The following is a 15,864-nucleotide window of genomic DNA, read 5'->3' as shown; positions in this document are numbered from 1 at the left end:
ATCTTTGCCTTTAAAATAAAGACTCTAGGGTTTCTTTTTTTTTATCATAAAATTATCTTTTAAGAAGATAATTATTATCCTACTACTTGTTTAATATAGACTTTATGTTTACCAGCAAAATGGAAGCTTCTATATCTGTGGTAGCAACTTATTTATTCAGTATTATTTGAGAGTAAGATGTTTTACAAAGGTACCTTTTCCAGATAACTAAACCTGTTTCCAGGGTCTTTTTTTTTTTAATTGAAGTGTAGTTGATTTACATCATTGTGTTAGTTTCGGGTGTTCAGGGGTCGTTTTTTAAGGGCCCTTTTTAAAGATTAAGATACAAGGGGAAGTCAGACATATAAGAGGACTTTGCCTGTTTGCAGTTTTCAGAGAGGGAGCTGGAAACCCACGTGTGCATTTAGTGCGAACCTTCCCCGGGGGGCTGCGAGGTGTGGGAGGACAGGCCTGCCAGCTTCCGAAGGTCGAGCCAGTGTCTGAACCTCTCACCTTAGGGGCCGTATTTCGAAACTAGATTTTTACAAGTCTTTCTGACACGCTGATGCTGGATTTGGGGATGCATTCATACCGGTATCTCACTAAGCAGGCGTTATATGGTTAACTGTCCGTGGTGACGGGAGGAGCGTCGCTGTCATCGTCACCCTGTAGTGACAGAGCTTTGGGCTGGCAGCTGTTTTCTCTTCCCAAATCCAGCTCCTATCTCGGCTCTCGAATCTTGATAGTCCCCACCTGGTGCCTTTATTTCACTCTGCTTTTTAGTGTGCTGTTTCAAATGGCTTATGGAGTAGAGCAGAAAACTAATCGTGCATATTAAATGAGAACCCTACTCACGTGTTAGCATTCCGGGATAAAGTTATTTCCAGAGGCGCCAAATGAGCTCTTACAAGTTTTTCCGTTTACCTCTGGTTTGGATGGTGCTTCGAAAATTATGCTGAGAGTCTGTCTCCCCAAGATGTGATAGATTAACTGTAGACAGCTGTTTGGCTTTCACCTCTTTTGGTTGTAGGATACCTAGAGCAGGGGCTGCCAAGAGATCTTCCTTCTAATGTCGTTTGCTCTATTACTGCCTGCTTTTCCAGCTTATAAATTCATTAAACTTATTTTACTTATATTTAATGTGTTTATATTATTTTATGCAACTGCCATTGTTCTCACCAATTCACAGTTCCTTAGGTGTTACCAGAAAGTAAATAAAGAAGGAGGTTAAGCCAATGGTTACGTGGGATATTTGGATTCCCTGTAATCTGTGTCTGTAGCTGCTAAGCTATGGATGGATGCTGTTGAGAGGTTGATTGATTCTTCTGTGGAATTGTGTTTTCCGCTTGGTGTATGGAAGTAAGGGTGTCTTGAAATAGGAATAGCCTACTTGGAATGTGTGACCAGTGTTCTGTAGCCACTTGCACTGATGGATTTGTATTGTCCCTGGAAACGAAGCTTGAGGTGGCTGTTTTCTGTCGACACAGGCTTAGTGGGGAAATCGAGCCCCGTGTACCCAGATTCAGCAGAATCCTTTCTTCCCGGAGTTTGCAAGGAATTGATTGGCTCATCATTGGAGCTTCTTGGACAGAGTGATGATGAAGAAAACACTGTCGCGGACGACTTGATTAGTAATTTCCTTAAAATCCACGACGGGATACTTGCCGTGTCCAGAGCTCATGAAGAACAGGATGAAGACAGTCAGAGTAACGGTGAGCAGCCCCTGCCGCCCGCTCACGAGCACCGCGGTTCCCTGCTCCGTGTGCGTGGCTCTGTCACCTCTGCCATGCGGTGTCTGGCGTTACAGTGCCTTCATGCGGATCAGACGTGAGCTCGCGTACTTGGGGGTCACGTCTCATCACTTTTCTTCTTCCGAAGTGTTCTCTGATCGAGCAAACCAATCGCTCGCCGTGCAGGCGGCGAGCGCCTTCGAGCGGCTTGTGGTGCTGACGAGACACTGGCTGAGCGGCGTCCCCCCCAGGGCCAGCGCGGGGGCTTCGCCGGCCGAGCTGAGACGGGAAGTGAGGAAGCTGGGAGGCTGCTTACAGTTGTTTCTGCAGGTAAAGAGATCTCGGCTTATCGCTAGGAGAACTCATCTGTTCAGCAAGTGTTTATCGACTCTCTCCTGTTCGCATCTTGCCCAAAATTCGACCCTTAGGATTTTCAGAGGCGCTTTCTGTGTTGAAATCCCAAGACTGTGGATGTTGGATGATTGATTGATGGCACTGAGACTTCCCAGGGCTTTCTGCACGCTGAGCACTACAAATGTTAACTCCTTCAGTCCTCACCGCAGCCCCAGACGTGGGCACTGGTGTTGTCACCCTTTATCAGTCAAGCAAGTGGAGGCCGGGAGGGTGTGTCCATTGTTCACAACTAGTAGGTTGTAGACTTGGGCCCAGGTCACCGTGGACCCAGCGTGTGCTCCTACCTCCCCCCTGCCACCCTCGGGCCGTACTGCCCTCCGCAGGGGCTGCCGGGAAGGGGGTTGGGAGGGGTGAGTTAGTCACAAGCCTGCTGGCACAGGGGCAAGGAAAGTAATCTTGTTTCCCTGTTTACCTTAAGTCAGATAAGATGAGGCTTGGCTCATCTTAGGAAGAGGTAAGGTGAAAGCTTCCTTCCTCTCATAAAATCTGGAGGCGGGCTTGGTGGCTGCCTCGGGACCCCGGTTCCTTCCGTGTAGCTCTCGGCTGGGCCCTGAGCATGGCCCCAGGCTCTGTGTCTACCGCATCCAGGGCTCCAGGGAAGGTCAGTGCACGGGATGGAAGAAGGGGCCTTCTTTTAAGGAGGTTTCTGGAAATCGCCACATGACATTCCTATTTATGTATCTTTGGCCAGAACCTCATCACATGACCACACGTAGCTGCAGGTGTCCCTGGGAAGTGCATTTTTATTCTGGCAGCCGTGTGATGAGGGCAGACTGGAGGAGGGGGACATGGGGGCTGGTGCTGGAGAGACCCCACATCTACTGATGCCCGGACCTCCTCCGAGAGGCTCCGCACGTACGAGGGGCCAAGGCAGAAACCCAGAGGGACAGGCTTTGTAGCGAATGTTCTAGATGCTTGGACAGACCCTGTAGAGCCTCCCAAGACTTCCCGGTCCTTCTGCTCTAGTGGATGCTCAGTTGCATCAGATGCCTCCTGGGAGGCTCTCTTTTATTACTGACTGAACTTACGGGTCCAGTGTTGAAACTAGACATGTGGTTTCCGTTGTCCGTTATTCTCCCCTAGGAGGTCTTTGTGGGGCTCCCCGAGACCTGGCCACACATCCCTCCTATTAGCTCCTCTGATAGTAACCCTGTACGTTACCTGTTGTGCCTTTTAATGCACAGTGTCGGTGTGGTCAGTGAGCTCCCGGCAGGTGGACGGAATGTGGTGTCCTTTCTCACGAGGGCTCGTTGTGTGATCGATGCTCGGTTGGGTCCTTGTTATTGAATTAATTATAAACTGACATTGGACGAAGGGTCACTTTGGATATAGGTCACGAGGAAACAGAGTGACCGTCACAAGGAGGGTGGGCCGCAGACCGGTGAGGACGGGGGACAGAGGCAGGAGGGCTCGGACAGTGCAGGCCCTGAGAGCGCAGGCTGCAGGGTCACCCCCGGCCGCCTGGGCTCCAGCCACGTGGTCGCGGGAGGGCTGGGTGACTCGGTCAGCCTCAGATCCTGGAGGCGGTACAGGATAGGGAAAGCCCAACCCAACCCGCCGCGGGCATTTGGAAGTCCAGTGTGTGAACTGGGGCTGGATTAGGTGTGCGTGTGTCCTTGCACAGACTTCGTGAGTCTCCTGTTGCCCTAGAAAGTGAAGCGGCAGTGCCAACCTGGCGAGGCTGCTGTGACGGCCAGTTAGTTGGCTGGTGTTACAAGAAAGGACCGCAGAGGACCTGGGGTGGAGCGTTCTCCCGTCTCTTCCGTCTCGAGGAAAAGCACTTTGACCATAACTTAGGGCTGTGGCCCGTTGCCCTGTGAGAAATGCTTTCCATGAGGAATCAGGGCGGAGAGGACGGGTGACCTGGAGGGAGGTCAGCTGAGCTCAGGAGACGCTGAAGTTCAGCCGGCAAAACTGGATTTAGGAACTAGGCTCTGCTTAAGTGTAGCCTGATCATCCTTACCTTGCAGTGATACAGGCAGCATTTTCCAGGAGGCAGACCCGGGAGGGGTGCCTGAGCCGCCCTCCCCGCTCCTCTGGGGTACGTGGGGGAGCCTTTCATCTGTAGGGTTTCAGGTCTTCCCTCCCTTTTCCCTTCCCCTCCCCACCCCCCATAGTAGGAAGCGTCCTGGTTACCCATCCGTCAGATGGCCCCGGCACAGGGAGCGCTCGGCCGCCGTCTCACGTCTGGCTGCTGCCTGCTCCCCTTCCGTCTCCTGTTAGTGCAGAAGCTCTCTGAGGGCAGCCTGTATCCTAGTCGTGTCATCACCGTCAGAAGCTTGGGATCGCACGTTGTCTGGTTCCCATCAGACTTTGAGGAAGCACGGCCGCCGTATCGATGAATGCAGAATCCATTTTCTTCACGCTGGTCCTCTTGCTCTTACCTCCCCTGGTAGTTTCGTGTATCCGATACCCTGGTCCATTTTTATCTTACAGGGATGCTCTTCAGATATTTCATCAATGGTGAAAGAGGCTCAAAAGCAAGTGGTCCAGATTGTACACCAAGCCATCAAGTACGCGGGGCAGTTAGCAGCTCTTAGCGGGGACCAGCTGCGCTCCCTGGAGAGCAGCGACTGCGGGGCTGCCAGCCTCCAGGTAACTCGGCAGCGTTCATGGTGGAAGACTTCATCTCAGGGGACAGTAGAGGCTTCTGATAGTAGTGTCACTAAGCAGGATAAGTGTTTGTTTTTCAAAGCGGCACATACGTTACTAGTTTAGCAGGAGATTGAAAGCTGTTCCAGTCTAAGTGGTTAAATGTACCTGATGGTTTGGGATCCTCACCGTGCCTTCCAGATCTTTGGCTTGATGGTCTGCCATCTGCCCTGGAGGGTGGGTGCTCAGCCAGCCAACATGTGAAGAATGTAATTACGTTTGCATGTCATTACATGCATAGAAATGCATAGCATGACATAGAAATGTCATTCTAGAAAATGTGTATTTGCTTGCTGTAATTATTCATGCTACTGAAAACATAATATTGTATTAAAACGTTCTAGCAACACGGTGTCCTGTCTAAGAGGATGAACATTCTTGAACATATAATATGTGGGATACAAAATTACAGACTGGCCAATTTTTTTTCCTTATGCACCATTAGTTCTTATTCTAGCTTTTGTTGAATTAATCAACTTGGAATGTATTATAGTCCTAAAATAAGCAGAAAATATAACTTAATTATTTGGTAATTTAAAAAGAATATAGAACTTGAATTTGCCAGTTAACACTTAAAAATTTTTCCTAGGATGATTTCATGGGTGCTATTTGTGATGGTGTAGGCTTGGGAATGGAGAGTCTCCTAAATTCTGGACTAGAAAAAGCAAAAGAACTTGAGCGTGAACTCCGAAGGCAGAGTCCCCAAGATGAGGTAAGACGAACAAGGGAATGTCCTGTATAGTACCAGCCAGTATGTAAAGTTGGTTTTTAAAAATAGTTTAACTCAGTCAGTGATTGAGGTTTTTATAAATTTATGTATTTTAGCTTGTGTTGGATTGTTTTTTACTGAAAAGGCTGTTGACGTCATCACTCATGGTGACATTTCCCAGGTTACACCTGAGTCACTGCAGCCCCTTTTGTGGTTCGAGCTTTGCGGGTCCTGCCACGGCTGCTGGGGGATAAACTGAGCAGACGGAGTGTGTCAGCGACGCCTAGTGGCCACTTTCTGCTTCTCTTTTTCTTCCTCGTCTTTGTTCAGGACTCTGCTCTCCCACTTGAGAACGGAAACTACCATTTATCGATCCAGTGTCTTGAACAAGGGGAGTTCACATCCGTTGTCTCGTATCAAGATATAGGAGCAAGGGAGATGTGGGTGGCCTCCTGGGACAGACCTGCCCCTACCTCCTCCAGCTAATTCGTGTCACAGCACAAAGCCAGTGCTGGCTCACGGGGGCTGTGGGGATCTTGCTGGATCTTGCCATTGGAGGACCTGCGTGTGTGACCCAGCTCCGTCACCTTCCAGCAGTTGTTTACCAAGTCACTCAGTGTTCTGACCCTGTTTCTTCACCTGTCATGTGTGATAACACCTGTGGCACAGGTTGTGAGCCGTTTACTTATTAAATGACTCCTGGTAGCAGGTACTGGACCAGGTGTTTACACGGAGTAGAGGCGACCCTCACTCACCACCTTGCGGGGGGCGGTGGTTACTGCCGGTCCCGTGGCTTCACTGAGCCGGGGCACCTGGTCTCCCTGAGTCGGGGTCTTATGTTCTACCTGCTTAACTCCCAAAGTCAGCCTGCCGCGTGGAAGTCACTGATCACGGACCAGTCTTCTCTGTTGAGAGTTTGTATTAGTGAGTCGGGGATTCGGAAGGTGGAAGTTCAAACCTTGTGACGGTGGATTTCAGGTTGGTCTGTTCTAGAGTCTTGTTGTAACACCTGGTGTTAGAACCACATCTGAAGGAGCTCCCCGGGGACGCTTGGGTCCCTGAGGTCACCCACGTGGGTGAAGATTTACGTACGTGTTGGTGATCTGGGGAAGGCAGTTGCGTGGAGGGCTGTCGGTTCCCACCCCTCTGGGGGGTTGTTTACAGGAAGGTGGGGAAAGTGAGAGTTCTTTCTTCCTCTTAGGGAAATCTTTGCGTTGGTGTATTTCTAGCTCCCTTAGCTGAGGGGAAGCTTCTCGTGTGAGCCAGAGGGGCTCCCCGTCCTTCCGCCAGATGATGGGGCTTTATCTCTGCCCGGGGCAGCTCAGAGCTGGGAGACCCTGAACGCTGAGTTGCTTTCCCAGGTCCCGTGTAGCCTTGAGCAGTCGCCTGAGCCTCGGCTGTACCATTTACAAGGTGAGGACGGACCACGCTCACTTCCTAAAGCTGCTCTGAGCATGCTACGAGATTAAGAACAGCGTACAGGAAATCCTAACCGTAGACACTCTGCTTGCACTTTCCTATCTCACTTTGTGTCTTGTTTTGTTTTTAAAATAAACACATTCCAAAGGAGCTCACATTGTCACTGACTCAAGGTCTGTGGGTCAAATTGTGTCCAGGGGACACGAGGCTGATTTGGGTTCCTTGATGCGGCTCTGCAGGCAGGGCGCTCTGCCAGCGCAGCTGACGCCGGAGCCTGGCTGTGCCCTGCAGCAGTGGCGGTGACATTCATCACTAACACTTATCACTGTTTGCAAAGTAGAATTCCACTGGCAAGGAGTGCAGAAGGGTGCAGAGTAAGTTAATGAACAGTGCAGGTGGAATAGTGCGTGTGGGTGTGTTTAGCGGGTGCTGAAGCAGGTGCAGGTGTTGGCGCTGGTCTTTTTTTTTTGAATTGTATTTTATTTATTTTTGTATACAGCAGGTTCTTATTAGTCATCGGTTTTATACACATCAGTGTCTACTTGTCAATCCCAGTTGCCCAATTCATCCCACCACTATCCCCACCCCGCCCCCGCCGTGGCTTTCCCCGCCTTGGTGTCCATACGTTTGTTCTCCACATCTGTGTCTCAATTTCTGCCCTGCAAACCGGTTCATCTGTACCATTTTTCTAGATTCCCCATATATGCGTTAATATACGATATTTGTTTTTCTCTTTCTGACTTACTTCACTCTGTATGACAGTCTCTAGGTCCATCCACGTCTCAACAAATGACCCAAATTCATTCCTTTTTATGGCTGAGTAATATTCCACTGTATGTATGTACCACATCTTCTGTATTCCTTCGTCTGTCGATGAGGGCGCTGGTCTTGTTTTGAGGAAATAAACGGCTAAAGGGTCAGGCCCCTCATCACAGAATTGATGGATCCGCACTTCCATGTGGACCTCTGCTCCCACCCCATCCTCTCCTTTCCTCTCTGCAGAGCAAGGCCACAGCTGTGTGCTCATGGCGGGGGTTTAGTTTATCGTATTCTTAAAAGTTAAACTCATAAGAACCCACAGAAGGAGAACAAAATATCTGAAGAAATACAAAATAGGCTCAGACATAAGGCATTGGAGTTGTATTTTCAAGCTGGAGTCAAGAGGGAAAAAACAGAATTTGGGTGGTCTTTTTTTTTTTTTTTTACCATGGAGAGGAAATTTGAGTTAGACCCAGGGAAGGGCTCTGTGGGAAAAGCCAGTTACATGTTTCAGCAGCTCGCGTGGCAGAAATGCTGCAGGAAGCGCCTCTGGGACAGAACCAAGTAGCACAAGCAACAGCTTAGAATGGGGGGAAGGGGGGAGGGGTCCCACCCGGGTTCTGACCTAGGCCTCGGGGTCTGGTTCCATGTTGTAAAGTGAGGACAGGTGCGTCTGCAGCACGGGGCCGTGGTGGAGAATCAACTGAGCGTGGTGGTAAAGCACGTGAAGGTGAACTGGCTCAGACAAAGATACGTGCTGTGTGAGCTCGTGTGTGTGTAGAATCTAGAAAACCCGAGCTCACTGAAACATAGGTGGGTGGAGTGGGGGGGGAGAGTGGGCCGGCGGGCAGGAGGTGCAGACTTGCAGCTGTAAGATAAACGAGTCCTGGGGGTGTGACGTGCACGGTGGTGGTTGACAGTACTGTGGTTTATGTTTGAACGCTGCTGAGAGAATAGATCCTGAAGGTTCTCAAGAAACAAAATCGTGTAACTGTGTGAGGCGACAGATATTAACTAGACTTGCAGTGATCATTTTACAGTACGTACAGGTACTGAATCATGCTGTACACCTGGAACTAATACAGTGTCACATGTCAGTTTATCTCAGTGAGACTGGTGAATGCATATAAAGTTCTGAGAGTGTAATTTTTTTCTGGACACATTAGTTCTCTCACCCCCTTCCAAAGGAAGTTGTGGAAATTTCTTTTCTATAAATATTTAAGTAGGCAAATGCTGTTACTATAGCAAACATCAGAGGGTATCCACATTTAATGTAGAATCTGTGTGTGATTTCTTTAGAAAGAAATTCCACTTGTATGATTTGGACACTCCCGCCTCATGACTACTAGACGAGAGCTCTTTTCCCTGGCAGATCCCATGGAGTTCCAGGGTTTTCATACTTCTAAGTAGTTATTTGTGTAACAAAATATTTTAACTTTCTCTATAGGTTACCAAACAGATGAAAGCTAATGCCATAGGATTGATTGAATCCCTTGAAATCCTCTTTGCTGACTGGAAAACAGTAAGAAAAGCATTAGATTGTTTCTAGGTTTAATTTTGTTTAGTGTACACCATTTGGTTCCAGCGTGGATGTGTTTATTTCAGTTTCTGTCTTTAGCCAGTGACTCCTCTGGGCACGTTTACTAGAAGCAGGTACAGTAGCTCTCCGGCTTCTTCCTCGGCGTCCTAGCTTACTAGGCTTAGCGATGGACAAAGTAGCGTGCAGGAATTGAGTAGTAGTCGTGTATTTTATCTGTTTCTTCCTGCTACTGGTTTAGTAACTGTCAGCTTCTGCTTGAACAGTCAGCATAGGCTAAAAAATTGTGTTTAATAATCAGTGTGCTCAAAGAGTTTAAAATACAGGCAAATTCGATAAACTATTTTATTCTCATGTCACAGGTAAATAGAAAAATATTATAAGCTAAGTATATAATTAATGTGTTACAAAGGAGAGAAATTTCTGTGGCTTGAAAATGTTTGTTTAAATAAAATAAACGGGAGATATAAAGTTGAACTCTTAAAAATAAATTTATCTTTTATGATGTTGGATAATAAATGGTAGGTGCTGCTGTTTTATTTCATTCTCATGTAATAGGATATTGGACTTTGATTTTAAATTATTTTCAAAATTCTATTTCTTTTGGGAACAGTAATTGTTGATATTGTATTGTGGTCTTGCTTGTATCAGTAGAAGTGAAACTGGTGAGGAAATAAAACTCGTTGTCTTTCCTGAAGATAAAATTCTGGCAATTAAAATCATTTTGAATAAGCCTTACTGCCATGTAGCCTATTGTGTATTTTGTAAACTATGAACTTTATTTACACAGAAGAGTCTCAGAGCTCAAGCGCAAGAAGAAAGTCCTGGATACCAAGATGCAAAGAAGATGCTGAGCTTTGCCCCAGAATTCTTGAAGTCAAAACACTGCTTAGAGCAAACTACTCAGATGATTATTTCTGCGCTGAGAGGTATATCCTGCAAATGGAATTTATGGTTAATCAGAATTTGACAGTTTGAGGAATCTCAGACATCTTCTCGTTGCTAGTCTGATTCATTCACTGGGGCCTGCCCAACGCTCCTTCACTGACATTAATTACCTGTAGGAACCTGTGGGATCGAACTCCCCCTTAGCATCTGTAAGTTCCTCTGCCTCCATTACTAGACCCTAAGAGGCAGGTTGCTTATTTAGCTGATGAACTGAATAATCTTAAGTGGTTTGAAATTGCCTTGAGGGGTCACTTTGGCTTAAAGGGCGTCTCGAGTCCATCACAGCGCTCACTACCTGGTGAGGGACGCCGAGGGTGACCGCCTTCCCTTCTCCTTGCACAGGGCACCGCGGCCACGTAGCACTCCTCCAGGACTGTGTCCAGAGCCTCTGCAGCTCGGCCAGGGCTCTCCACGGCGACCGAGCCCGCCACAGGGAGCTGGAATCTCGAGCTGCCTCACTCCTCTTGGGGTTTGAATTTGAAGAAAGACCTGGTTTGTTGGGACCCTGGGAAGCTTGTGATCGGGATCCCACAGCAGCAGGACGAGAGCAGCCTGCGCCAGACAGGCCCGGCCCCCGGAGGACCCGAGGTGTACCCAAGCGGGTGTATGAGCTCCCGGGCCCGGCCCCGGGGGGCTCAGAGCAGGGCGCGCTGCCCACCCAGGAGGGCGCTGGTCGGGGGTCTCCCACCGCTGGAGGGCAGAGTGACCGCTTCACAGACATCTAGCCTGTGGATGGCCTCCTGTTGGGTGTGGACATATAAACGCAGTGGATCCTGATTGCAGATGCCTGTGTGTGCACCCAGAGGTTTCCCAGCAGACAGTTTAAATCGGGTGATTTACCATGTTGGAACTTTGTGGCAATAGGATGGAATTAGGAGTTCAGAGCCAAGTGAGCAGCCCTTCCTCTGGTTTTCCATCGCCTTGAATTGTAAGTGTTCATCTTTGACGCTGGCGTGCAGTCTCTGGTTGGCTCACTAGCCTGTCGGTAAAGGGTTTTTGTGGTGATTGCGGTGATTATAAGTTATTTTCCTGGGAGCGGAAACTTTTGTGCCTGTATCTGCGCTCCCCTGCAAATAGCAACGGTGAGTTTTACGGTGAAACTGCTAAAACAAGTCTAACCAGAGCAGCTTAACTTGCACTGCTAAATCGAAAGGTGTTTTCTTGAAGGATTAACTGGCTGCTGTTTTGAGTAGTGTGTTCAGGACACCGTTTCCTGTTTCTTCCCAAATTATAAGTAGCTTCCTAAGTATAGTATAGTTTATATTAACAATGCGCTTGCTGGCAATACTCGTTTACTTCGTTATCTGTTGGGGGTCCTATTAGGGGCTGTGCGAGTATCATTTACAACCAATCAAATGCTGCCAGAAGCACACCTGACGGTCGGATGAGGTTGGGAGACCAGAGGCTGGGTCGTTTCTTGATAATCCTTGTTTGATAAACGAGCAGTGAGAGTTTGCATGTGATTTGATGGCGATTAAACGTCCTCGCTATGTCTCACAGCTTTATCCACAATCAGGTAATAAAGACGACCTTGCACTTCAGGCGCCTTCCACTGAGGAAATAGTTTGACATCTTTGACGGCAGAAATGTATGTAAGTTGAAGAGATACACGGTGACCTTGCTTGGGTGACGTCAGGCGTTTCTTGGAGAAGAATTATTTTAACTCACCAGGTCTTTCCCTCTGCCCTTTTCGCTCGCAGACACACTGTGTGCTTGGCACGGCTGCTGGGAGCCAGCTGTTGGTGCCAGGGCTGAGTGTGACGATTTTCTCATTAGGCAGAGCTTTTTCTGACACAGTGACCAGTATTTATTTACGGTGTTAATGAGCCATGTGTTTTCAGGTGCTTTAAAATGGTGCAGTGTAACAAATGTGCTTTTGTTTTCTTTTTTCTTTTATTTTTGGCATTTGAGCTTGTATTCCTTCTGAGGGTCCATATGAATTTGTCATAGCTGATGCTCTACCAAGTGGCGCTTTGACGTGAAGTTTTACGAAGAGTGTGCGGGCAAGGATCCTCTCTGAAGATCTTCTTAAACTATTAGTTTGGTGGGTTTTATCTTAGTTTTCAGTATTTAATCTTTACTTTTGCTTTCTAAACTCATGACTTCATTGGTCAGACACCTTTTTTTTATTGTCTTTGTAAAATTTTGTATATACATATATTTATACTCTGGACTGTTGCACGATATTTGAACCAAGGGTGGAGAACATATTTGCCATTAGAATCATGTGCGCTGATAAGACATATTATAATAAAGGAACTGCCCTCAACAGGTCTCGCCTCGTGGTCTCAGTTCTCGCTCCTGTTTGTAAAGTTAGTGTCACCCCTCCTCCTCCACCTCGCCTAGTCCTGCCCGTCTCTCAGATTCTGGAAGTCTCCCAGTCATATTAACTGTAACGCTGGGGACGTGACGGGCGGGGCCCTGAGATGCTGAGGAGACAGCGGCAGAGGACCTTCAGGAGGGGGACAACAGGTCACTGCAGCGGTGACACGGTGTGGCCGGTGCCCCAACGCGACGGGCGGGAGGCTACCCACCTGAAGGCCGAGACGAGCAAGGTCGGACCCGGGACAGGGCGGCAGCAGAGGGAACCGCATGTGCAAGCCTGCAGGACGGCAGGGTTGGGGCATGACCAGTGGGGCTGGGCTGCTGCGGGGGGCTGAGCGGGGGTGGGGTGGCTAGGCCGGGAGCGTCCTCACAAGGACATCAGGAGAGGCCTGGCCCCATAGCAAGGCCCTTGAATCGTTGTAAGCTGGGAAGTGATCTCAAATTTGGATTCTAGAAGCATCCCTCTGTGTGGCGGGTAGAGCATGGGTTGGAACGGCTGGGAGGTGATCTCCAGGACGCCTGGACCAGGGTCGCGGATGCAGCTGGAGACAGTGAGAGGGTCCTAGAAACGTTCACGGTGGGGGGGGCAACGGACCTGACTTGGTGACCTGGCAAAGGGAGGACCAGGGAACGGAGGGAAAAGCCTGCTGTCCAGACGTTCAGCCTGAGCAGCCAGGTGGGGTGGGTACCATTGACTGGGGTAGGAAACTCCAGAGGAGGGGGCGTGGGGAGGTGGGCTCGTTCACCACAGCTGCTGCGACAGGTACCACAGCCGGCAGCTGAAACAGCAGGAACTTAGTGTCTCCCAGTTTGGCGGCCAGAGTCCAAGTTCAGGTGTCAGCGGGGTTGCTTCCTTCTGAGGCTGAAAGGGAGGATCTGGTCCAGGCCCCCTGCGCCCCCCTCCCCTCTCCAGGCTTGTGCATGTCTGTCTCCAAATTTCTCCCTTTTATCAGGACAACAGTCATATTGGATTGGGGCCTCCCCTAATCCTCTCATTTTAACTTGATTTCTCTGTAGGGACCCTCTCTCCAAATAGGGTCACATTCTCAGGTGCTGGAGGTTAGGATTTCAACGTATAAATGTGGGGGTGGGGACACAGCTCAACCCGTAAGAGGAGCTGTAATGAACTTAGTTTTAGATCTGTTGATCTGAGTTCTCTGGGCACATCCAAGGCGTGGTGTCCAATAGGAGGGTGGAAATATGCGTCTGAAGCGTGAGAGGGTTTATGGGTCTTTTGTATTTTCATACTGTGATGTGTCTTTCCCTTTTTCATATAAACCTCATCGTTCCATCAGTAGGTATGTTGCCTGATGGGAGTTCAGTGAATCATTTAATTCTTACAGTGGCTTTATCATGTAAACATAAGCACTCAACCCCGTTTTACAGAAGAATGAACAAAAAATTTTGAGAATTTGAACTATTTGTCCAAAATCACACAGGGAGAAAGAATTAGAATTAGGCCTCAGATACAAGTTTATAAACTCCAAATATCACACTTCTTTGTAAATCTCAGTAGATGGAGGGGTAGAGGGAGGAAGAGAGGGTTGGATGATGAATAGGACGAGTGGATGGATGGATGTGTGGATGGACGGATGGATGGACAAGTGGATGATGGATGGACAAGTGGATGGATGGATGGTTGGACAAGTGGATGGACGGATGGACGGACAAGTGGATGGGTGGGTGAGTGGGTGGGTGGGTGGGTGGATGGATGGATGGATGGGTGGATGGATGGATGGGTGGGTGGATGGATACATGGATGGATGGATAATGACAAGAGCTCACATTTGTTGAGAATTTACTGTGGGCACAACTACTAAACTAAAGCAGTGTACACGCAGCTGCTCATGTAATCATCAGACAACTCTACGAGGGAGATGCTGTTGTTATCCTTACAAGCAAAGATGAAGGAAGTGAGGCTTGGAGTGGGGGGTGATTTTCCTGGGGTTATAGGGTTAGGAAGTGGGTGGAGCCTAGGTTAGAACCCAGGCCTGTTTCAGAATTTTTAGTCTCTCTGCTAATTAATGCAGTTCTCTGAGAGTGTAGATGCCACTGCAACATTCAGATCCTCCCTGGTTTCATTTGAGTCTATAGTCAGTAAGCATTTTTTTTAATACTGTAGGTGGGCAGGATGACACCTACTTGCTGTGGGAAGCCCCTTCCTTTCTTTGCTCCTCTGAGAGCTGTCTTGCTGCCATTCTGGGTACCATCTTGAGGACCATAAACTTTAAGGCATTCACGTTTTAAATGTCTTCTCATTTTTTATCCGCCCTAGCCATGACATTCTCCCTGGCAAGCTCAGGTTTTTTCAGATCACCTTTTTAAGTGAAGCATGACAGATACATAAAATGCACAAATCACGTGTCCTACAAGAATTTTCACTGTGTGAAGACATCACTGTAGCCACGACCTAGGTAAAGGAGCAGAATATTACAGACACCCAGTGGCCCTCCTCATGCCCGCTCCTGTCATTGCCCCTGAAAGGTGACCCCCTGCCCTACTTGTAACACCATCGTTAGTTGTGCCTGTTTGAGCCTCATACAGGTGGCGTCACACCTGTGAGTTCCTTAGTGTCTGATCTCTGCTCGGTGTTATGTTTGTGACTAGCAGTCATTCATCCATTTTCACTGCTGTATAGTATTCCCCAATGTGACCATATCACAACTTAACACATGTGTGGGTAAGTTGCAAGCTGCCCACCCACCCCCTCCCCCCCGTCTGCCATACCCTTGGGCCTGTAACCTTTCAGTGCCTTCCCCCTGCCATGGCTTTGGCTAAGAGGACATCGGCAGGAGTGATACACAGTCTCGGAAAAGTGCTTTGAGGTTGGGGCTCAGTAGCTCTTGTACTGCCGCTGTCACCACGAGACAGGTACGCGCAGGCTGGTCCTAGGGGAAGGATGAGAGGCGCGTGATGCCGAGGCTCCGACCCCCAGAATCCAGCCTAGACCAGCTCATAGATTCGTAAGCTAAAAGCAAGCGCTGGTGCTGATGCCATAGAGCCTGTGTGGGCGCCGTGCTCAGCTGACATTGCATTCCTCTGTGCCCCATGCTGTGTCTCGTTGATAGACACCTTATCCCCTGGCTTTGGTTATTACAATAGTGGTGCCATGGACATTTTTTTTAAAAAAAATTATTTTATTCATTTATTTGGTTGCTCTGGGTTCTTAGTTGCGGCTTGAGGGCTTCTTAGTTGTGGCATGTGCACTCTTAGTTGCGGCATGCATGTGGGATCTAGTTTCCTAACCAGGGATCGAACCCGGGCCCCCTGCATTGGGAGCACGGAGTCTCAACCACTGCGCAACCAGGGAAGTCCCAGACGTGAACATCCTTGAACCTGTCTTTTTGGTGCACACGTCTACAGTTTCCTGAATGGCTCAATATTTTAAAATT

General features: G+C 48.7%; 1 protein-coding gene across 1 annotated transcript in view; it reads left to right on the top strand.

Moving 5' to 3' along the window:
- The window catches only part of KIF14 (kinesin family member 14), a 47,765-nt gene extending 36,893 nt beyond the window's left edge, over nt 1-10,872 (top strand). Inside the window, exons 24-30 of the mRNA XM_007456132.1 lie at nt 1,467-1,691; nt 1,858-2,039; nt 4,560-4,718; nt 5,365-5,487; nt 9,110-9,184; nt 9,990-10,128; nt 10,490-10,872. Of these exons, the coding sequence (XP_007456194.1) occupies nt 1,467-1,691; nt 1,858-2,039; nt 4,560-4,718; nt 5,365-5,487; nt 9,110-9,184; nt 9,990-10,128; nt 10,490-10,872 (1,286 nt within the window). The remainder of the gene's footprint in view (nt 1-1,466; nt 1,692-1,857; nt 2,040-4,559; nt 4,719-5,364; nt 5,488-9,109; nt 9,185-9,989; nt 10,129-10,489) is intronic.
- The last annotated feature ends 4,992 nt before the right edge of the window (nt 10,873-15,864 follow it).

The sequence above is a fragment of the Lipotes vexillifer genome, unplaced genomic scaffold (assembly GCF_000442215.2).
Source record: "Lipotes vexillifer unplaced genomic scaffold, Lipotes_vexillifer_v1.1 scaffold1201, whole genome shotgun sequence".
In the NCBI taxonomy this organism is placed as follows: domain Eukaryota; kingdom Metazoa; phylum Chordata; class Mammalia; order Artiodactyla; family Lipotidae; genus Lipotes; species Lipotes vexillifer.
This window is presented reverse-complemented; position numbering and strand designations above follow the sequence as displayed.